Here is a 23,487-nt window from a genome sequence, read left to right as displayed (position 1 = left end):
GGATGACATCATGTTTTCCTTTCCCCTTTCCCATTTTTTCCTGAATTTTTTTTTATTACTTGCTGTTTAATAAATCGTATTTGTTCTGAACTTTCCACAATGCTGAATAGCGGCATCGGGGATGCGTCCGGAGTGAAAAGAGCACCCCAGAGTGCGGACACGACATCCTAGCCTCTGTCCTGACTGATCGCAACAAAATTTGGGCTGCAGACCCTGCAGGAATCTTGGGGCCAGCCTTGTCGGGGTTTCAGACACCAGAGTGGAAGGGGAGTCCTTGAGGTCTGGCAGATCTCCAGGTAAAGGGAGTGGGAGCGAGGACTCAGCTCCTTTTGCTATTCGATTCTATCAGGGTGGTGTATAAGCCAGAAGAGTTCCCCACAATACTAAGACCGTTTCCCCCGCTTACCACTGCATATTTATTGGTTTCTCCTAAAGTTAGGATTATAGGGGAAAGTGTCAGAGCGGCCACCAGTGAGAGTTGCTGGCCACACGCTGAGGGCACCACATTTCGTCGTGAGAATCCCTGGGCTAGACGCTCATGATGGGTCCTTCTGACCTTAGAGCCTGTGAGTGGAACAGGAGCCGGACACAGAGATGCTGCAGCGCGGTGGGTTTATCGCTAGGACCCAGGAGCAGCTGGGAGGCGGCTCTGGGGGGAGCGATCGCTGGGCTCAGGCCCGGCAGCAGGAAGTGACTCGCAGCCGCTGCGGTGACTCTGGCTCCAGGCTCCTGGCGAGATCCCCGAGCCCCGGCGGCTGGTGCTGGGAGCCCGGAGCCCGGGCTGCAGCCGGGAGAGGGGAATCTCCAGCAGGGCCCTTCCCGCTGCTCCCCAGGAGCCTCTCCCAGGGCAGAGCCCCCAGCCCGGCCAGGCCCCTTCCCGGCCCGGCCCCTGCCCCAGGGGGCCCCGCTCGGAGGGAAGGTGAGAGAGACCCGCCCCCCCCGTCACCCTCGGGCTGCAGGGGGAGGAGGATAAAGAGGGGCAGGGGGTGAGGGCAGGCTGGGGGGGGCGCAGGAGGCGGGTGCTGGGGATGCGGGGGGCAGGGTGGGATGGGGGCGGGGATGCACTGAAGGGAACACGGGGCGATGCGGGGGGATTGTGGGGCTGAGGGGAGCGAGGCTGGAATTGGGGAAGATGTGAGTCGGGGGCACTGCGAGGGAAGCAGGGGTGTGGGGAGACTGGCGGGGGACAGAAGCAAAATCCCATCCCCCCACACCCTGCTCCCAGTGTGTTACTGTCAGACACACCCGTGCTGGTGGGGTCTGTGTCTCATGAGTTTTGGGGTCGCCCAGGGCCCTGGTCTGATTTCTGGGCAGGATTCACATCTCAGCCACACCGGAGTCACTGCTGCTTTGGGCAGGCAGGGAGTGTGGCTGGACCAATGGGATCAGCCTCTGCCTGCCTGTCCCTGGGGGCTGCTGGGGAGTCCAGGGCAGCTCATTCTTTAGGTGATGCCACCAGAGGGCTCCTGCTGCTCCTAAGGGAGAGGAGTTTACACGGCAGTTTGGGAAAATCCCCCAAAGTGGCCCCTTTAGTTCTGCTTTTTTTCTAGCATTTGCTTCAGAGATACTGTTACTGGGAGGGTCTGAAGAGTCTGGGAGGGAATCACGGTGTTACATGGACTGAAGCCCCTTCTGTAACCTCCCCCATCGTCCCTCTTGCCCTGACAGGCTGAGGAATCACGTCCACGTTTTGCTCCAGATGGGCCCGTCTTCCATGAGACAGGGAAGGGAAATGTCTGTGATGGAGCCAGCTCAGGTAGGGGATTATCAGGGAGCTCCTGGGCAGGGGCAGGGAGGAGACAGGGTGTGATAAACCTGCTGATTTTCTGAGTGGGCCCATTGGTGATGGGGGAGGGGAGACGGGACATTCCCCCATTTCTCAAACAGGATATAACACCATTGCACAGGGCTGGGAGTGAGACCCCACTAGCCACAGGCTGCTGTGAAATATGAAGGGAAGCTGTTGGGATTCCTGTCCCTGGCTCAGAGCTCTGCTTCCCGTATCAGCCTGTGTCTCGCAGGTGTGTGGGAAATGAGGAGACTCTGCCCTGCTCCGTGTGCTGTGGGGAGACAAGTAGCTCTCACCTTCTCCCCATCCCCTGAAGCCTCCTGGCTGCTCTGAGCAGGGTGGGGGTGGGATTCTGCTACTCTGTCGCTCCCAGAGCTTCCATTTCTTTATCTGTCCTCACAGATGACTAGTGGGATTGTGGCTGAAGCATCAGGTAATGAGTGGGGGCTTTTGGTGTTCCAGATGCCGGTGACCTTCGAGGAGGTGGCTGTGTATTTCACCCAGGGGCAGGGGGCTCTGCTGGACCCCGCTCAGAGAGCCCTCTACAGGGACGTCATGCAGGAGAACTACGAGACGGTGACCTCACTGGGTAAGGGATTCTTGTCCCCTCGGTTATTCGAAGTCGTGGGGTCTGCATGTCTAACTCTGTTCAGGTTCTTCCCTGGTCAGTTAGCTCAGAGGCGAATGGGTTCCATAATGCACAGCTGCCGTGTGAGAGAGACTTGCATCTCTGTGCCCTCTCCAGTGGGACATGGGTGTCAAAACACAATGGACAAGCTAAACCATCCCCACCCTCCAGCTTTCAAAGGGGCATAAATCCATCATTGTCCTGTCTGTGTTGTTTCACAGCTGCACAAACAATCCCTGTTCACCTCCCTCCTTGGGAATAGCTCCAGCCATGAGGAGGGCTCTGGGCTCTGCAGGTTTAGAAAGAAGCAGGGGTTTAAGTCCAGAGCTGTGTGTGAGTCAGCAAGGCCCCCAGAGTGCACAGATCTTGGGAAAGCCTAGTGAGAGTGTAGTAATCATTCAACTCACCTCCCCAGATAACTTCCTCTGCGCAAGGGACTCGGTGACCATTTTCCCGTCCTCTTGGATTCCACGTTCCTCCAGCAGAGCGCAGGGACAGGTTCCACTCACGGAATGTCCTTTCTGACAAATACTCCACCAGTGCTCCATGCACCCTAATCTGGTCTGATTTCACCCTCTGCACAGGATTCCCCCTTCCGAAACCTGAGCTGATCGCCCGGCTGGAACGAGGGGAAGAGCCCTGGGTTTCTGATCTCCAAGTCTGCGAGGAAAGAAGGCTTCTGAGAAGCACCCGTACAGGTGAGGACTGACACAGAAACCATCTAGGGAATGAAGGAAAAAGGTTAGGATCCCAAAATATGGTGTGAGTAAGCGCCCTCAGTTCTTCCTCATCTCAGCCAGGACAGGGCTTCACTCATCAGATATAGCTCACGCCATTCCACCCAGCCTCTTCTCTGCAGGAGTTTGCTTCCCAGCTTTCCTTCTCTGTGAGTGTTTAGGTGGGATGTGGAGGCGGAGTCCCGTTGCTCAGTCTTTGTGTTGGGTTTTCCCTTTGTGCTATTCCTCTTTCTCCCCAGCACAATGACTCCTGTCTGGATTGTGTCTCTCCCAGCAGGTGCTGAGCGAGGGAGTGAGAATGAGGCGGGGAATCATCATGAGGAAGTTCCTGGGGAACTGGAACCGCAGGGGACCTTTGTGGGAAGAGCTGAAGGGAATTTTTCCCAGTGCTTGGAGCAGGCAGAAGCCTGGGGAAGTTGGCACAGGTCAGAGAGGCTTCTGGGACACCTCCCAGGGAAGAAAGTGGATGAATCTGTTAACGGTGGGGGAGGAGAGGAGGATCCCACAGCGCCGCAGACAAATCCCAAGAAAGAGACACGCTGGCACTACCTTCAGTCTCTCGAGTGCGGGAAATGTTTCATATCAAAGACACAAATAATTAGACATCAGTTAAGCCACACAGGGGAGAGACCCCACAACTGCTTGGACTGTGGGAAAAGTTTAATAAGAAAGTCAAACCTTGTTAAACATCAGGCATTACAAACAGGAGCGAGACCCCACAAGTGCTTGGACTGTGGGAAAAGTTTCACAAGAAGGTCACACCTTGTTTATCATCAGGCAATCCACACAGGAGAGAGACCCCACAAGTGCTTGGACTGTGGGAAAAGTTTCATACAGGGGTCAGACCTTGTTAAACATCAGGCATTACACACAGGAGAGAGACCCCACAAGTGCTTGGACTGTGGGAAAAGTTTCATACAGAGGCCACACCTAGTTCACCATCAGGCATTACACACAGGAGAGAGACCCCACAGGTGCTTGGACTGTGGGAAAAGTTTCATACAGAAGTCACACCTAGTTCGCCATCAGGCATTACACACAGGAGCGAGACCCCACAAGTGCTTGGACTGTGGGAAAAGTTTCATAAGAAGGTCACACCTCGTTTATCATCAGGCAATCCACACAGGAGAGAGACCCCACAAGTGCTTGGACTGTGGGAAAAGTTTCATAGAGCGGTCAGACCTTGTTAAACATCAGGCAATCCACACAGGAGAAAAACCCCACAAGTGCTTGGACTGTGGGAAAAGTTTCATACAGAGATCAGACCTTGTTAAACATCAGGCATTACACACAGGAGAGAGACCCCACAAGTGCTTGGACTGTGGGAAAAGTTTCATACAGAGGTCACGCCTATTTCGCCATCAGGCATTACACACAGGAGAGAGACCCCACAAGTGCTTGGACTGTGGGAAAAGTTTCATAGAGCGGTCAGACCTTGTTAAACATCAGGCAATCCACACAGAAGAGAGACCCCACAAGTGCTTGGACTGTGGGAAAAGTTTCATACAGAGGTCACACCTAGTTCGCCATCAGGCATTACACACAGGAGAGAGACCCCACAAGTGCTTGGACTGTGGGAAAAGTTTCATAGAGCGGTCAGACCTTGTTAAACATCAGGCAATCCACACAGGAGAAAGACCCCACAAGTGCTTGGACTGTGGGAAAAGTTTCATAAGAAGGTCACACCTTGTTCAACATCAGGCAATCCATACAGGAGAGAGACCCCACAAGTGCTTGGACTGCGGAAAGTGTTTCATATGGAGGTCTGACCTTATTAAACATGGAAGAATCCACACAGGATCTAAACTTCTGTGACACGTGGCAAGAAAGGTTTAAGCAACTTGCATGTAATTGACTCAGGGTCAACGTTTAGAGAGAGATTTTAAAAGTGTGTCCACCTTAGATAGCTAGAGATTGAAATGTAAATGTGTATTTTCAAAGACTTGGAAGAAGAGGGCAAGTCATGTCTGAGTAACCTAATTGCCTTCTATGACGAGATAACTGGCTCTGTGGATGAGGGAAAAGCAGTGGATGTGTTATTCCTTGATTTTAGCAAAGCTTTTATATGATCTCCTACAGAATTCTTGCCAGCAAGTTAAAGAAGTGTGGGCTGGATGAATGGACCATAAAGTGGATAGAAAGCTGGGTAGATCGACGGACTCAACTGGTAGTGACCAATGGCTCCATGTCTCACCTGCTCCTGGATACTGTTGTACTTAAAGTACTGCACAGGATCTTTTCAGGGGGAATAAGGCAAAACGCCACATTTATTAGTAATACATGTATTCATTAACCCTGTATTATATGCATATAATATATTACACTTACACTCACACACACACACACACAAACACACTCCGTCTCGTTGTACCAATTAGTTGCTCCCCTTAACTTCACTGGCCAGGTGAGTTAGATGGGGGAGGGGGTGGGGCCGGGCTTCTGCCGATCCGGATCGATGCTCCCATGTTGACAAGACGAGACCCGGGGTCCTCTGCAAGACACCTCACTTTTATAGCAGCTTTCCTCTTATGCAAATTTATACCAGATTTAAACTCTGTGTCTGTGTTCATTGGTCCTTTGTGTTGCTTTCTTTTGAGTGTTGTCCCAATGCTGCAAAGAGGGTGTTTCCAAAAGAAGGTGCTTGCTTCTAACCCCCGAGGCCGTCAGTATGTCTGCTTGTCTTTAATGAGCCCACTTGACACGTTTTATTGTCCTTGGGTCTGGCTCCCAGCCCCTTTCCAACAGTTGAGGCTGTCTGGAGGTGCTGCCTTCCATGCCTTGCTCATCCACACCTCATTCATTCAACAGGGCAATTGATTAAGAGGGGGTGGGGAGAGCTCTTGTTCTACTGCTAGCAAAAAGAATTTTTCTTCTATCTTATTCTATCCTTAGGGGCTATAAAATATTATACCAAGGGCAATGCAATGTTTCTAAATGAGGCTTTGATACAAAGTCCCATGAAAACAAATGTCACACGTGGGTAGACCCACCACAAGGTTATATGAAGAGGCACAATGTAAAGTCATATGAAAATTATCAGAGATTTATCTACAATACAACATCATCAGAGGGTTCTCAGTCTGCTTCTTCCGCCCTGAGACATCAAGGGACTCTCCAGTACTCCTCCTCTGCGGGTTCCAATTACCCAACGAGTGCAGGTCCTGGACTTCACCACCGCCGCTGATGTGCTGACAACACAGTAAGATAAATAGGGTTTTTTCAGTTGGTGTTTATAGATATATGGAGATATACCTATCTCATAGAACTGGAAGGGACCTTGAAAGTCATTGAGTCTAGCGCCCTGCCTTTACTAGCAGGACGAAGTACTGATTTTGCCCTAGATGGCCCCCTCAAGGATTGAACTCATAACCCTAGGTTTAGCAGACTAATGCTCAAATCACTAAGCTATCCTAGGGTGAGTTGTATTTTGGACCGGAGCTTCATGTTCCTGTTTTAAAAGCTGCTGTTTCACTGTTTGTCTTGTTATTTAGCTACTGTTCTTTCATATTTACCCCTTCCCTATATGGTATTCATTCCCTTCATACACTTACCTGTTGTTTTCATCTTTACCTATTGTCAGTTTTTATTATTTGCACTACACATAGGGAAGAGGGAGGGAGATCCATACACCAGTCCACCGGTGATAGACACGACAGAGGGTGGGTCTGCTCTTCTGAGTAAAAGGGACTTGCTTTTACATCTCAATGCCTACATCATAATACATCTAGAGCTACCGTGGCTCCCCTTTGAGGTAACATCTCCATCACCTGGAGGCTCAGGCTCAGGGGCTGGTATGGTTAGAGTGGTTCGAACCAATGGAGAACGTGCCGCTGGGGCTAGTCTCAGAGGAGTGTGATGAAGTGGGAATGTTCTGAATGTTTTCTCTGAATACCGAGTGTGTGCCTCAGTCTCCCCATGTGTTACTCAAGTATCAAGCTGGTGGGATACAGGTGTGTGATCATTGCGGAGAGCTCTAGAGGGCAGGTGTCACTGAAGAGTGGCTCCCTGGGCATAGAGAATGGCCAAAGTTCGGTATCCTGGCAAGCCATGGCCGGAGCCGGTCCTCTGCAAGGAGCCAGGCGAAGGTGCTGGAGAACAGCGAGATGGGGGAGGCCACGAGACCTGTTTTCCAGGGGGAAAGGGAAAGCACGGAGGAGGAGCAGTAGGACATCACTGAGGACGGTGGACTGAAAGTGGGTCAATCTCTTGGTTTGGGACTAAGCAGGGAGAGTCCAGGGCTCGGGACTCTGGATTCCCCCCCAGATGAACTTTGCTAAATGCTCCTGATTTCTGTGCTAACAAGCACTGTTCTATGCTGTGTTCCCAGCAACCAATAAACCCGTCTGTTTTCCAAGCTGGCTGAGAGTCACAGCTGACTGTCATGTACATTGGCCAAACCGGACAGTCTCTACGCAAAAGAATTAATGGACACAAATCTGACATCAGGAACCATAATACTCAAAAACCAGTGGGAGAACACTTTAACCTGTCTGGCCATTCAATGACAGACCTGCGGGTGGCTATCTTACAACAGAAAAACTTCAAAAACAGACTCCAACGAGAGACTGCTGAGCTGGAATTGATATGCAAACTAGACACAATCAACTCAGGATTGAATAAGGACTGGGAATGGCTGAGCCATTACAAACATTGAATCTATCTCCCCTTGTAAATATTCTCACACTTCTTATCAACCTGTCTGTACTGGGCTAGCTTGATTATCACTTCAAAAGTTTTTTTTCTCTTACTTAATTGGCCTCTCAGAGTTAGTAAGACAACTCCCACCTGTTCATGCTCTCTGTATGTGTGTATATATATCTCCTCAATATATGTTCCATTCTATATCCATCCGAAGAAGTGGGCTGTAGTCCACGAAAGCTTATGCTCTAATAAATTTGTTAGTCTCTAAGGTGCCACAAGTACTCCTGTTCTTCTTACAGCTGACTGTGGAGGTGGAGTGCACGAAACCTGTGAGGGGCGGGTCAGGCTTCTCCTTAGGCTGCCCCTGGGGTTCAGGGTGGGGCCACACGCGCAGCAGGTGGGGGGGGGGGAGTTGGGGGTGCTCAGGGGCTGGTGTCCTGCCCCTACAGTGGGCGAGGCAAGCCTCCCCCAGCCCTAGATTCACCCCCCGCTGGCTGCATCCCGTTCTTATCCCCGGCTCCTAGTCCCAGGCAGGGGGGCTGAAACAATCTTAACACTGGGTGTGCTGAGATACATTGAACCAAACTGTAAACCATGGATAGGATGGAAACCCCTTCAAGCTAGGGGTTGCAGCATGGCCCCCTCCAGCATAGATCCAGCACCTGTGCTGACCCCCACCCTGATTAGGCTCCTGGGCCCCTCTCCTTCCTCGGCCCCCAGCTGGGCCCCCCACCCAACATTCAGTTTGGCCCCGGCCCATCTTATGCCCCCCCCCCCCATTTGTCCCCCTCAGATTTCCCTGAGCTGCAGCTTCCGTCCACAGCAGCGTGGCCTCGGGCAGGGAAACAAAAAGCAGCAGAAGGGGGTGGGGGATGGGCGGTAACGTGATCCTCCCCCCGCCCCGCACACACCGGGAGCTGGCGGCAGCTTTCCCAGGCCCAGTGCAGGGAATCGCAGCCAGCTCCGCTGGGAGCAGCCTGGGGCCAAACCTCCCCCTGCAGCCCGGGAGTGACGGGGGGGGGCGGGTCTCTCTCATCTTCCCTCCGAGCGGGGCCCCCTGGGGCAGGGGCCGGGCCGGGAAGGGGCCTGGCCGGGCTGGGGGCTCTGCCCTGGGAGAGGCTCCTGGGGAGCAGCGGGAAGGGCCCTGCTGGAGATTCCCCTCTCCCGGCTGCAGCCCGGGCTCCGGGCTCCCAGCACCAGCCGCCGGGGCTCGGGGATCTCGCCAGGAGCCTGGAGCCAGAGTCACCGCAGCGGCTGCGAGTCACTTCCTGCTGCCGGGCCTGAGCCCAGCGATCGCTCCCCCCAGAGAAGACTTTCCCCCCCCCCCCGGTGGAGTCGAATAGCAGAAGGATCTGAGTCCTCGCTCCCTCTTTCTTCACCCAGAGCCTGCCTCACCTTGAGGGCTCCCCTTCCACTCTCCTGTGCGGCAAAGTCCTTATAACCCCGACAAGGCTGGGCCCAGGCTTCCTGAGGGGCTCGCCCCCCAACCTGGTTGTGACCACTCAGGACACGGGCTAGAGCGTCCCCACTCTGGGTACTTTCTTCGCTATGGACGCTTCCCTGACCTCTTCCCTGACCATTGTCTATTGTTCAGAAGAAATGCAATTTACAAAACAGCAATTAATAAAACAAATAGGGACACAATCGGAAAGGCAAAAGGAAAATTCTTAGCCCCACTCTGCAGGGCCAGATGAACTTTTCATGGGCACGGTGCCAAACATACTTGTGGGCCCACACGGGGCAAGGTGCAGGGGGTGGAATGGTCAGTCTCCAGAGTGAAGGGCGGGCTGGGCACAATGAGGCAGGAGCGGCCCCACTCTATACAGCCCAGCAGAGGGCGCTGTTTACAAACCAGCCCAGCACTGTGCTGCCAGTGTTCCCCTTACCTTTGCAGATTCCCCCTATCTTACCTTACCTGCCCAGAGCCCCATCCTTGTGCCAGCGCCCCCTCGCCCTGAGACCTCCCCCGCTGGCCTCCCACCACAGCTGCACAGCACCCTGCACACCACACCACTCGCCCAGTGCCCCCCGCCCATAGACCAACCCACTGCCCACCTCCTTCCTCAGTCCTACCATCACAGCTGAACAGCACCCATATTCCTGAGGGGATTCTGCATCAAACAATTAAAAATTCTGCACACACTATTTTATTTCTGCACATTTTATTTGTCAGTAAATCAATGTGGAGGCTCCAACACGGCAGTGGGGAGCAAAGGCCACTGGTTGCATGGAGGTGGGAGATCACCCTGCAGCCTCCCCCCACCCCACCGCAGCGCACCCTGGGACAGGGACTCGGCCGTGACGCTGCACCTGACCCTGACACAGCGCAAGGGCCAGGCCTGCCCCAGAAACACCCTGGGGCCCTGCCCCCCTGTGCCAGGGGCACCAGGTGTGGGTGAGCAGGCTCAGACCGGCAGCAGGATCCGAGTGCAGAGGGACTTAGTGTGGGGAGATCCAGGTGGGGTAAGAGAGTTCTCTGTGGGGCAATCTGGGTGCGGGCAGCTCAGTGGGAGATCTGGATGCACAAAAGCTCATTGAGTGGTTCCAGGTGCAGGGACAATGGGACTCTGCAGGGGATCCAGGTGAAGGTGTTTGGGGCTCAGCAGAGGGGTCTACATGTAGAAGAGGTGGGGTTCATTTGGTTGGGGGTCCAGGTGCAGTTGGTTGGGGCTCAGTGGGGAGGGTGACTGGGGGGATCATCGGGGTGGTACAGATGCAGGGGAGGTGGGGCTTGTCAGGGTGAGGGTTCGAGGGGCCTGCTTAACAGGGGACTCAGCTTCTGCCAAGGGGATGACACATGCTGGGCTCCAGCTTCCCTCCCTGCCCCCTCCCCCCATTCCCGTCTCGTCCCCATCCCATGCCCCTTGCCCACCACTCCATCTCCTCCCCATCTCACTCCCATCCTTCCCCCCTGCCTCTTCCCCCTGCCCACTCTTCCCTTTTTGGCAAGAAGAGCCGTTCTCCTCCCCAGCTGCTCCTCACGCTTTGTCTGGCCCTTGCACGTCTCCCCTGCTCTCCCCAGGTGTGTCCATCTCTCCCTGCATGACTGAGAGCCCTGCTGCTGGAGCAGGCTGACAGCTGGCAGGGATGCTACGGAAACAGTGGCTCAAACTCTGCTCTGAATATCAGCAACTCCTCAGTGTCCAACTCTGCAATCGGCTCTCCGGGTGGAAGGGACTCGGCTGAGCACCTGTGTACAGATCTTTGCGTGGAGCGAGCAGACGCGTCCCATCCTAAACTGAGAACATGGACAGGATGCCTCCCAGGCACCCCTAAGTCGCAGCACCGACCTCTGTCCCTCCCACTGGTTCACAGGGGGACTGGGGGTCCCGGCCCCGAACACATTCCTGTCTCCAAGCAAAATTGTGTGTCTGGCATTTCAGGCAGTCCCAGTCCCAGTCCCCTGGCCTCCTGGGCCACTTTCCCCCTCATCTGGTAACATCCTGCATAGTCAGTTGAGCCTGCAGTCTCTGCAACTTTGCTCTGTAATTTCCTGCTCATCCCTGACTACCCCCCCGCCCCCCGAAAGCTACGGCCTCTCCCTCTCCCTCCTCCCCTCCGGGCTGATCCACCCCTTTCAACCTTGTACTGATCCCCTGCAATAACAACATGGACTGGCTCTCCCCCCTGATGCATCTGCTTCCACACATCTGCCTGTTCCAGAAACTTGGGTAGCTGATTGGGAGCAAGTTCAGGATGCTGCAAACTTAGAGTGCCCCAAACTGCGGATCGTTCAGCTCCAACTATTTCTCCAGCAATTCCACACCCCTACCATGCTCTACACCCCCACCAGGACCTGGTGCCCCTGTCTCGGGTATCCCCCAGGGACAGTCCTGGGGATGCACCCAGCACTGTGCCCATGACTGTATGCAATTAAGTGTATCCCGCCCTGTTTCCCCAGGGATTCGCTTCATCCTATTCATCCCCGCAGTACGAGAGTACACCCCAAACAACTGTTTTGCCACCTGTCCGGGGATTAGAAATGGGTGTGCCAGTCCTGCCACATCGATTCCTAAGGTGCCCCGTCCCAAAAGACTATGCCATATGATCACCTGATCCTCACGAGTTAGATCCTCCATTTCCCTGCCTACTTCCACTAGCCACAGCACAAACTGATCCCAATCCTCCCGGGGTACCTTTCCCAAACGGCCCAGTAATGTCTCCCGGTCCTTCAGGGAAAAGGGGCAGATTTCTGCCTGTTCTACTCCTTGTGGGGCATGGTCCCCTCACCCTGCAAATGGGGCCACTATTCCTGCCTCCTGCAGTTCCTCCCTCGTAGCCTCTCTCGCGGCGGCTGTAACAGTGGATCGCCGGCTTACAACGTCCACTGGCAGTGGTGGGTACAGTGTTTTTTCAGGGTAGGGTGGTGGAGATGTTTCCATCAGCTCCATTAGTGGGGTGGATGATTTGGGGTCTCCAAATCCATTGCCCCAGTGTTTACATTGATACAATTCCTCCTCTAAGTCTCCTACACTTCCCAGCAGTTCCTCTCTCTCTCTCTCCAGATTGCCTGACAAGACTCCTTTATCCGTGCAGCATCCCGTGCTTTCAAATCCGGTACCTCTCCTGCTAACACAGATTATTCTGTTAAAATCCATTGCTGTTCCGCAATCCCCTCCAAAGCCTTAATGTGTTGGAGGAGATCGGCTTTCCTTTTTACCCAGTATGCCATCCCAGCACACAAACCTTGTAATACCATTCTCTTTTTCCTACACTCCTTTCCCTTGGGGCCTCCCAAAACCACCCCCAGCTCCTTCTCAAACTCATCCCAGGTAGACCCCTGCACCTGCTATGGGCTCTGATTCTTGCTTATCCATTTGTTCAAAAAATCCATTATCCCAGCTGGCCAGAACCCACAACTACCATCACGAGAGTTCGTCATACCCCCTCCAAGCAGCTGCGCGGACTGTTGAGGAGGGGGACTTACAGGCTGCCACTCACCTATCCAGTGCGATGCATCTGAGTCACGGCACCAAGATGTTAGTGGGCTTATTCCTTCACCCTTTCGCTTACCCCGTCCTTCTTTCATAAACAGAGAGCAGCAATACGCAAAGTCCGGAGGTGAAACAAGTCAACGTTTATTAGGGCGACCTTCCAGCAAGCTTAAACCCAAGTTACTTTTCCTTATTTTCGAATCCAAACTTACTTCCTGTATGCCCCTAATTTATATATAATATTCTTAGCTATACCTTAACCAGTCTCCTAAATTTTACTTAATCAATCCTGATTGTAACATGATTAGTTAGCCATTATATCCCACCACTTTAATTAGTTTACACCCAGCCAAATTAATTACACAGCAGACAGAAACAATCACTGAACCAGACAGAGACCATGCAAATAAACACAGCAAAGTGATAACTAGAATGACAAAACAATACAGAAGTGAGGATTTCACAACTACATCTATAAAGACATACGGGTTTCCCAGCTGTCTATTGCTAAGTGAGTTCTTACCAGACAGAAAACTATCAAATTAAGTTTCCTTTTACATCTTCTAGGCTCTTCCCTTTCTCTGGAGGTGATAGGAAGTTGATCCGATCTAACAGCCCCAGATTGCCTTATTTCAACTCGTTTGGAATGTGAGGATGTGACCGTTCGCTTCCCAGCTTATGGCTGCCTCTGCTGCTTGGCCAAAGGCCTTAGCCTAAGAACAGGCCTCAGACTGTCACAGTGAGAGAAGGCCTTACACACATTCTTTTATACCTCTATAACTAGCTAAATAATAAACATACACCTACATTCTTGAAGTATAGGCCTTTACAGACAGGCTTGAATATCTATATCCTAACAATTTCATCATGCTCTAGTCCAATGTTCAATATCAGGGCGGCCCAGAGAGGACTGGAGATCTCGGTCTTACGACTCAAACTCCCCACGAATAAAGCTTAAGAAGATCTGAGATGAAAGGATCAGGTCCCAAGAGTTTATATAGACATTTTTGCAGCCTCTCGACAGCAGGCAGTCCTTGGGGGAACAATAGGTTTTGGAAATACACTCCTATTTCCCAAGCATCACAGGTAATAAAACTACATGGATTAACATAAGGTAATTATCCATAAAGCTGTTCATAGACAGTTTATCACAAACTTTAGAAAGATATATATTCTAGGGCTGTCAAGCGATTAAAAAAATGAATCGTGATTAATCACGCTGTTAAACAATAATAGAATACCATGTATTTAAATATTTTGGATGTTTTAGATATTTCCAAACATACTAATTTCAATTGCAACACAGAATACACTCCATGCATCTGATGAAGTGGGTTATAGCCCACGAAAGCTTATGCCCAAATAAATTTGTCAGTCTCTAAGGTGCCACAAGGACTCCTTGTTCTTTTTACACAATACAAAGTGTACAGTGAGCACTTGATATTTTTATTATAAATACTTGCACTGTAAAAAACAAAAGAAATTGTATTTTTCAGTTCACCAACTGTAATTACTTTAGTCCAATCTCTTTATCATGAAAGTTGAACTTACTAATGTAGAATTTTGTACAAAAAAACCTGCATTCAAAAAGAAAACAATGTAAAACTTTAGAGCCTACAACACCACTCAGTCCTACTTCTTGTTCAGCCAATCACTCTGAAAAACAAGTTTGATAACTATTTGCAGGAGATAATGCTGCCCGCTTCTTGTTCACAATGTCACCTGAAAGTGAGAACAGGCATTCTCGTTGCACTACTGCAGCCGGCATCACAAGATATTTATGTGCCCGATGCTCTAAAAAGTCATAGGTCCCTTCATGCTTCAACCACCATTCCAGAGGACATGCATCCATGCTAATGACGGGTTCTAATCGATAACATCCAAAGCAGAGCAGACCGACACGTGTTCATTTTCATCAACTGAGTCAGATGCCACCAGCAGAAGGTTTGTAAAACGGAACAGGGGACATACAATTCTCCTTCAAGGAGTTCAGTCGCAAATTGAATTAATGCATTTTTTTAAAAATGACCATTGTCAGCATGGAAGCATGTCCACTGGAATGGTGGCCAAAGCACGAAGGGACATATGCATGTTTAGCATATCTTGCACATAAATACCTTGTATTGCCAGCTACAAACGTGCCGTGCGAACACCTTCTCACACTTTCGGATGACATCATAAATTAGAAACAAAGCAGCATTCTCTCTCGTAAATGTAAACAAACTTGTTTGTCCTAGCGAGTGGCAGAGAAAGAAGTAGGACTGAGTTGACTTCTAGGCTATAGGGTTTTTAATTGCTTTATTTTTGAGTGCACTTATATCATTAAAATAATCAATGTTTCTAAGTTACACTTTCCTGATAAAGAGATTGCACTACAGTACCTGTATGAGGTGAACTGAAAAATACTACTTCTGTTTTGCATGTTTACAGTACAAGTATTTATAATAAAAAATAATATAAAGTGAGCCCTGTACACTTTCTCTTCTTTGTTGTGATGGAAATCAATATATCTGAAAACGTAGAAAAACATCCAAAAACCATTTAACAAATTCCAATTGGTATTCCATTGTTTAACAATGTGATTCATCGAGATTAATTTTTCTAATCACAATGAATTTTTTTGAGTTAATCACGTGACTTAACTGCAATTAATCAAGAGCACTACTATCTTCTTCCAATTTTTTAACAACACCAGTTTACATTTCAAAGTTCTAGGCTCTGTTTCTTGGAATGGCCCCAAATACATTTACACACATTTCTAACATGTTTCAAAAGGTTGGAGCTGGTCAATGAGCATGCAAGGTTCTTAACTCTTTCGAACCAGGTGCCACAGAAGTTTAGATCGTGTGTGAATTCGCCAATGTTTAATGAGGTGTGATCTCTGTGTATAACTTTTGCCACAGTCCAAGCACTTCTGGGGGCTCCCTCCTGTGTGGACTGCCTGATTTTTAGCAAGGTCTGTGTGGATTAGCTGATTTTTAACAAAGTCTGACCTATGTAGGAGACTTTTTCCAGTCTGAGCTCTGATGGGATCGTTCGCCTGTGTGGATCCTCTGAGTGTTATAAGATTTGATCTTTCTGTGAAACTTTTCAGATGGTCCAAACACTTATGGGGTCACTCTCCTGTGTGGATTGCCCAATCTGTTTCTGAAACCTTTCCCAGAGTCTTATGGTCTCCCTCTTTTATGGACTGCTTGATGTTTAACAAATGCTGACCTCCATCTGAAACTTTTCCCACAGTCTAAGCAATTGTGGGGTCTCTCTCCCGTGTGGATTGCCTGATGTTTAACAAGGTCGGACCTCTGTATGAAACTTTTCCCACAATGCAAGCACTTATGGGGTCTCTCTCCTGTGTGGATTCTCTGATGATTAACGAGGGCTGACCTCCATGGGAAACTTTTCCCACAGTCTAAGCACTTATGTCCCTCTCCGGTGTGGATTTTCTGATGCATAAGAAGATGTGATCTCTGTATGAAACTTTTCCCACAGTCCAAGCACTTATGGGGTCTCTCTCCGGTGTGGAGTGCCTGATGTCTAATAAGGTCCCACCTCTGTATGAAACTTTTCCCACAATCCAAGCACTTATGGGGTCTCTCTCCTGTGTGGATTCTCTGATGTATTAGAAGACTTGACCTCTGTATGAAACTTTTCCCACAGTCCAAGCACTTATGAGGTCTCTCTCCGGTGTGGATTCTCTGATGATTAACGAGGGCTGACCTCCATAGGAAACTTTTCCCACAGTCTAAGCACTTATGTGTCTCTCCGGTGTGGATTTTCTGATGCATAAGAAGATGTGATCTCTGTATGAAACTTTTCCCACAGTCCAAGCACTTATGGGGTCTCTCTCCGGTGTGGAGTGCCTGATGTCTAATAAGGTCCCACCTCTGTAGGAAACTTTTCCCACAATCCAAGCACTTATGGGGTCTCTCTCCAGTGTGTATTCTCTGATGTATAAGAAGGCGTGATCTCTGCAGGAAACTTTTTCCACAGTCTAAGCACTTGTGGGATCTCTCTCCGGTGTGGATTGCCAGATGTTTAACAAGGGCTGACCTCCGTATGAAACTTTTCCCACAGTCCAAGCACTTATAAGGTATCTCTCCAGTGTGGATTGCCTGATGTTTAACAAGGGCTGACCTCCGTATGAAACTTTTCGCACAGTCCAAGCACTTATAGGGTCTCTCTCCAGTGTGGATTGCCTGATGTTTAACAAGGGCTGACCTCCGTATGAAACTTTTCGCACAGTCTAAGCACTTATGGGGTTTCTCTCCGGTGTGGATTGCCAGATGTCTAACAAGGACTGATCTCCATGTGAAACTTTTTCCACAGTCTAAGCACTTGTGGGTTCTCTCTCCTGTGTGGACTGCCTGATGATTAACGAGGACTGACCTCCATAGGAAACTTTTTCCACAGTCCAAGCACTTATGGGGTCTCTCTCCGGTGTGGATTGCCTGATGTCTAACAAGGGCTGATCTCCAGGTGAAACTTTTCCCACAGTCTAAGCACTTATGTGGTCTATCCCCTGTGTGGATTTTCTGATGTGTAATCAGCGCTGACTTCCAAATCAAACAATTCCTGCCCTCCAGGTACCGAGAGGATCTGTCGCCCAGGTGGCTTCTCCCATGGTTAGCAAGATCTGAGCACTTGTTGAAGGTTTCCCCACAGTCCAACCATTGAAGTGTTTTCTCTCCAGTATTTATTGCCTGAAGCGTAACAGAACCGAGGTATTCATAGCATTTGTCTCCCTTGGGGGTTGTCTCCCTGGCTGTGGGATTCCTGTGTCCTTCCCCATATATAACAAATTCATCCATTTGCTCCCTTAAGGGTTTTCCCAGCAGACTCTTTGACCTCTGCCAATTTTCCCAGGCTTCTCCCTGTTCCAAGCACTGGGAAAATTTCTCTTCAGCTCTTCCCACAAAGGTCCCCTGTGGTTCCCCATGCCCAGAAACTTCCTGCTGTCGATTCCCATCCTTATTCTCACTCACTCTCTCATCATCTGCTGGGAGAGAGACAATTCAGACAGGAGTCATTGTGCTGAGGAGAAATCAAGAGGAATAGCACCAAGGGAAAACCCACCATACTAAAGCTGCACAGACAGAGCAATTGGATTCTGCCTCCACATCCCACCCAAACTTTTACAGAGAAGGAAAGTTGGGAAGGAAACTCCTACAGGTAACAGGACACATTCGAAGCGATATCAGTGATATCTGCTGCCTGCAACCCTGCCCTGGATGCGATGAGGAAGGAACTGAGGGCACTTACTGATCCCTCATTTTTGGGATTCTCAACTTTTTCCTTCATTCACCAGATGGTTTGTGTGTCAGTCCTCACCTGTGTGGGCGCCTCCTGGGATCTCTCTTCCCTCATAGGCCTGGAGATCGGGTACCCACGGCTCTTTCCCTTGTTCCAGCTGAGTTATCAGGTCAGGTTTGGGAATGGGGAATCCTGTGCAGGGAGTCAAGTATCAGGGGATAGCCGTGTTAGTCTGTATCTACAAAAACAACAAGGAATCTGGTGGCACCTTAAAGACTAACAGATTTATTTGGGCATAAGCTTTCGTGGGTAAAAACCTCACTTCTTCAGATGCATAGAGTGAAAGTTACAGATGCAGGCATTATATACTGAGACATGGAGAGAAGGGAGTTACTTCGCAAGTGGAGAACCTGTGTTGACAGGGCCAATTCAATCAGGGTGGATGTAGTCCACTCCCAGTAATAGATGAGGAGGTGTCAATTCCAGGAGAGGAAAAGCTGCTTCTGTAATGAGCCAGCCACTCCCAGTCCCTATTCAAGCCCAGATTAATGGTGTTAAATTTGCAAATGAATTTTAGTTCTGCTGTTTCTCTTTGAAGTCTGTTTCTGAAGTTTTTTTGTTCAATGATAGTGACTTTTAAAGTCCTAAGATACAACCGAATTTGCTCCAACCCCTCAGACAGAGACAAACTGTTTCAGTATACAATGCCTGCATCTGTAACTTTCACTCTATGCATCCGAAGAAGTGAGGTTTTTACCCATGAAAGCTTATGCCCAAATAAATCTGTTAGTCTTTAAGGTGCCACCAGACTCCTTGTTGTTTGTGCAGGGAGTGAAATCAAACCACATCAGGGTGTGCAGAGGACTGAGAGCTCTGAATGTCTCAGAAAGGACATTCCGTGAGTGGAACCTGTCCCTGTGCTGGCGAATGTGGAATCTAAGGGGACGGGAATGTGGTCACTGAGCCCCCTCGGGGGAGGAAGACATCTGAGGAGCTGAGGGGAATTGTGATGCACACCCAGCTCTAGTGTTAAACCCCTGCCTATTTCTAAACCTGCGGAACCCAGATCCCTCCACCGGGCTGGAGCTGTTCCCAAGGAGAAGGGAGAAGAGGGATTCTGTTTGCGACCAAGAAACAACACAGAGAGGACAATACAAGGCTTCTCCACCTAGCAAGCTAGCGGGGTTGGGTGGGGATGATTTACTATGTGCCTTAGGGTTTGACTCCCTGGTCTCACTGGAGAGTGATGAGAGAAGAACGTGACCAGTGTCAGACATGCAGATCCCTCCAGCTTCAAATAACCAAGGGGCCAGGAATCCCTTACCCAGCGAGGTCACCGTCTCGTAGTTCTCCTGCATGATGTCCCTGTAGAGAGCTCTCTGAGCAGGGTCCAGCAGAGCCCCCTGCCCCTGGGTGAAATACACAGCCACATCCTCGAAGGTCACTGGCATCTGAAACAACAAGAATCCCCCACTCAGAACTTGCTGCCCCAGCCACAATCCCCCTAGTCACAGGGGAGGAGGGACAGAGAAGCAGAATCCTCCCAGCACCCTGCTCAGAGCAGCCAGGAGGCGTCAGGGGGTGGGGATAAGGTGAGAGCTCCTTGTCCCTCCCAGCACACAGAGCAGGGCAGGGTCTTCTCATTTCCCACACACCTGCCAGCCACAGGCTGATAGGGGAAGCAGAGCTTTGAGCCGGGGATGGGACAGGAATCCCAACAGCTTCCCTTCATATTTCACAGCACCCTCCGGCCAGTGGATCAGGCCCCAGCACTGGGAGTCTGGTCAGTTTTCCCAGCCCTGCCCAGAGGGGGTTTTCCTGGTTCAGAAATGGGGGAATGTCCACCCTTCCCCCCATCTGCTAATGGTCCTGTTCAGAAAATCAGACCCCGGATGATCATGTTCCAGCAGGTTTATCACACCCCGTCCCACCCCCGGTGATTAACCCCTCTACAATAACACCACCACCACCACCACAAGCTCCCTGAAAATCCCCTACCTGAGATGGCTCCATCACAGCCATTTCCCTGCCCTGTCTCCTGGAAGACGGGACGATCTGGAGTGAAACGTGGACGTGATTCCTCAGCCTGTCAGAGGAGCAGGAAGATTGGGCAGGTTTCATAAGGGGCTGGAGTCCATGTCCCCCCAATTCTCCCAAGGCTCTCCGCCTGCAGACAGACGCTCTGATTCTAGGACTCTGCCATGCTGGGAAGAAACCCAGTTAGTTCATTCCCATCCTGGCCAGGACCCAACCCCCACATTAGAACTAAACCCACCAAGTCCCTTCTAAAACTTCCCAGAACAGCATCTCTGAGAAAAACACTGGAAAAAGAGCAGAATCAAAGGAGTCACTTTACGGCACTGCCCCACAGTGTATTGTAACCCCTCTAGCTCTCCCCCGTCTCCCTCAGTCCTGCGGTGCTCAGCAGAGTGAGCAACTGGCTTTTCCTCTCTCAGCTCCTCCCCTTGTTCCCAGGAGAGCTGACTGCCCCGGGGGTGCAGGGAATGGGGCAGGGCTGGGAGCTGGGAACCTCCCTCCCCACTTCTTGCTCCTGCTGCCTTTCAAGTCTCTCCGCTCTCCCTTTTCATCTTCTTCCCCCACCCTGGGAGAACGGGTGACTGCCCAATTGTCGTGGGCCTTTGCTCTCCTTAGGCAGCTCAGCCACTGACACTGGTAACGGGGGTTGAACCCGGCTGTGTCACTGAGGGCAGCAGCTCTGGGACTCCCAGACACAGGGCGCCCCTCCCCATGTAGGGCCACACTCCCCAGCTGGTCCCTGAAAGGGGCCCTTTGTGCAGAGTCATTTCCCTGCCCCACTCCAGCCCTTTCCCCAGGTCTCTCCATCACCTGGAGGCTCAGGCTCAGGGGCTGGTATTGTCAGAGTGGTTCCAGCCACTGGAGAAAGTGCCCGTGGGCTGGTCTCAGAGGGGTGTGATGAAGTGGGAATGTTCTGAATGTTGTCTCTGAATACGGAGTGTGTGCCTCAGTTTCCCCATATGTTACTCAAGTATCAAGCTGATGGGATACAGGTGTGTGATCATTGCAGAGACCTCTGGAGGGCAGTTGTGACTGCAGAATAGCTGCCTGGGCATAGAGAATGGTCAAAATTCTGTATCCTGGCAAGTGATGGCCAGAGCCTGTTCTCTGCAAGGAGCCAGCCCAAGGTGCTGGAGAACGGTGAGAGAGGAGGAGGCCATGAGACCTGCCCCCCTCAGATCTCCCTAAGCTGCAGCCTCCGTCCGCACCAGCGTGGCCAGGGGCAGGGAAACAAAGCAGCAGATGGGGGGAGGGTGATGGGTGGTAACGTGATCCTGCCCCCACCCCGCACACACCGGGAGCTGGCGGCGGCTTTCCCGGACCCAGGGCGGGAATCGCAGCCAGCTCCAGTGGGAGCATCCTGGGGCCAAACCTCCCCCTGCAGCCCGGGGGTGACGGGGGGGGGCGGGTCTCTCACCTTCCCTCCGAGCGGGGCCCCCTGGGGCAGGGGCCGGGCCGGGAAGGGGCCTGGCCGGGCTGGGGGCTCTGCCCTGGGAGAGGCTCCTGGGGAGCAGCGGGAAGGGCCCTGCTGGAGATTCCCCTCTCCCGGCTGCAGCCCGGGCTCCGGGCTCCCAGCACCAGCCGCCGGGGCTCGGGGATCTCGCCGGGAGCCTGGAGCCAGAGTCACCGCAGCGGCTGCGAGTCACTTCGTGCTGCCGGGCCTGTGCCCAGCGATCGCTCCCCCCAGAGCCGCCTCCCAGCGGCTCCTGGGTCCTAGCGATCAACTGACCTCCTTGCGCTTCTCCTCACTGTGTCCAGCTTCTGCTAGACTCACAGACTTTAAGGTCAGAAGGGCCCATCGTGAGCACCTAGTCCAGGGGTTCTCACGAACACATTTTTGGTGGCCTCAGAGTGCGGCCAGCAACTCTCACTGTTGGCCGCTGACACGTTTTCCTAAAATACTTAATGAACTTTAGGGGAAACCAGTAAACATGCGCAGAGGTAAGCAGGTAAATGGTCCTGCTATTGGGGGGAACTTTCCTGACTTAAACACTCCCCCCCACTCGGTGGAATCAAATAGCAGAAGGATCTGAGTCCTCGCTTCCTTCACCCAGAGCCTGCCTCATCTTGAGGACTCCCCTTGCACTCTCCTGTGTGGCAAAGTCCTTATAATCCCGACAAGGCTGGGCCCAGGCTTCCTGAAGGGCTCATCCCCCAACCTGGTTGTGACCACTCAGAACACGGGCTAAAGCGTCCCCACTCCAGGTACTTTCTCCGCTCCGGAGGCTTCCCTGACCTCTTCCCTGGCCATTGTCTATAGTTCAGAACAAATGCAATTTACAACACAGCAGCTAATAAGAGAAATCAGGAAACAATGGGAAAGGCGAAAGGAAAACACTTCACCCCACTCTGTGGTTGGGGGCGGGAAGCACAAACAGCTTCTCTGGAATGCCAGGGCAGTTCACAGTCTGTCCCTCCCATGTCCCAGGCCTCCTGCCCAGGCCCTGGCTGTGCTGCAGGGATGCTGCGGGTCAGACATGTGCTCTGGCAGTGGCCACACACCCACAGGCTCTAGGTGACAGGACCTTTCTTCCCAGTGTCCCTGGAAAGGTGCAAATCCAGAGGACAAATAAAAAGCCTCCGAACTTGGTAATCTCTGTAACTGATTGGGGGGACAGGGAGTGGTAAACTCGTGATCTTTGAGCACTTCTGGCTGCTGACCTAGTTCTGTCCCTGCCCTCCCCCAGGGTTCCACGGGGTGCAGGCCATGGACTGGGACATCCCCGGGGGGTGGGGGAAACGCCAGTACAACAGGGATGACTTAATCAACTTCCACGTCCAGCCTCGCACCCGTTACCCCTCTCTGCATCTGGACTCCTCCCTCCTGGAGCCACAGCCCTGCTCCCAGCCCTACCTCAAGTGGGTGGGGGGCGCAGACAGGGATAAGGGGGGGCACCGCACCCCTACTCTAAAAACTGTTCCACTGGGCCCAGAGCAATTCCAGTCTCTCCCCCTGTGCTTTGCTGGGCTAAACCAGTCATGGTGGCAGTCAGGATGCTGGGCAGATCCCCATGTTGTGAACTCCTTAACATGTAACCAGTAGATTTTTAATAGTTGAAACAGTTACTTTTTACATGCTATTTTCATCCCTAATCTGGACACCTGCCTTGTAGCTTCAGAGCCCTTAGGCAGAATCCTCCGCAAACCCCCAAAGCTTCCCTATTTCCAGTAAAAGAATTCCCCTCTGGCTGCTGGGTGGGGCAGCCCCTCCCCCTCTTCTGCCCCATGGGGTGGGGGAGTTGCCATTGTATCTTTCCCTCTTCTTCTCCCCGACCCCTACCATCTTTCCCTCCCTTCACCAGCCAATCTGCTTTTGCTCTCACAGACTACCCTCCCCACTTCCCCTCTTTCCTTTGCAGTGACCCCCTCACTTAGAGTTTCCCTCTCTTGTAGCCCTGTTCCCATCCACCTCATAAGTCTTCCCTGATTCCCCTGCATTGCCCCATCTGTTCTGCAGCACCCTGCCTTGCC

General features: G+C 51.6%; 3 protein-coding genes across 7 annotated transcripts in view; 2 read left to right on the top strand and 1 right to left on the bottom strand.

The window, feature by feature from the left end:
- The first annotated feature begins 1,726 nt into the window (after positions 1-1,726).
- Positions 1,727-23,487, top strand: part of LOC128847462 (zinc finger protein 345-like) — a 430,467-nt gene continuing 408,706 nt past the window's right edge. The window contains exon 1 of the mRNA XM_054046895.1: positions 1,727-1,756. Within this exon, the coding sequence (XP_053902870.1) occupies positions 1,733-1,756 (24 nt within the window). The 5' untranslated portion in view covers positions 1,727-1,732. The remainder of the gene's footprint in view (positions 1,757-23,487) is intronic.
- On the top strand, positions 2,257-6,723 carry LOC128847470 (zinc finger protein 160-like). Of its 2 annotated transcripts, none has more exons than XM_054046914.1 (3): positions 2,257-2,378; positions 3,002-3,115; positions 3,432-6,723. In XM_054046914.1, exons 1-3 carry the CDS (start codon positions 2,345-2,347, stop codon positions 4,967-4,969), a joined length of 1,686 nt encoding a protein of 561 aa, XP_053902889.1. In that variant the 5' UTR covers positions 2,257-2,344; the 3' UTR covers positions 4,970-6,723. The 2 variants fall into 2 exon arrangements, with proteins under 2 accessions (XP_053902889.1, XP_053902888.1); XM_054046913.1 differs by having other exon boundaries at positions 3,429-6,723.
- On the bottom strand, positions 15,009-21,650 carry LOC128847455 (zinc finger protein 850-like). Of its 4 annotated transcripts, none has more exons than XM_054046870.1 (5): positions 21,434-21,650; positions 19,978-20,183; positions 19,304-19,430; positions 18,058-18,171; positions 15,009-17,725 (listed from the first exon to the last, which is right to left on the bottom strand). In XM_054046870.1, exons 2-5 carry the CDS (start codon positions 20,098-20,100, stop codon positions 15,897-15,899), a joined length of 2,193 nt encoding a protein of 730 aa, XP_053902845.1. In that variant the 5' UTR covers positions 20,101-20,183; positions 21,434-21,650; the 3' UTR covers positions 15,009-15,896. The 4 variants fall into 4 exon arrangements, with proteins under 4 accessions (XP_053902845.1, XP_053902847.1, XP_053902846.1 ...); XM_054046872.1 differs by having other exon boundaries at positions 15,009-17,722; XM_054046871.1 differs by having other exon boundaries at positions 19,978-20,146.

This window comes from Malaclemys terrapin, chromosome 13, assembly GCF_027887155.1.
Source record: "Malaclemys terrapin pileata isolate rMalTer1 chromosome 13, rMalTer1.hap1, whole genome shotgun sequence".
In the NCBI taxonomy this organism is placed as follows: Eukaryota; Metazoa; Chordata; order Testudines; family Emydidae; genus Malaclemys; species Malaclemys terrapin.
The sequence above is the reverse complement of the archived record's forward strand: the minus strand, read 5'-3'. Positions and strand labels throughout refer to the sequence as shown.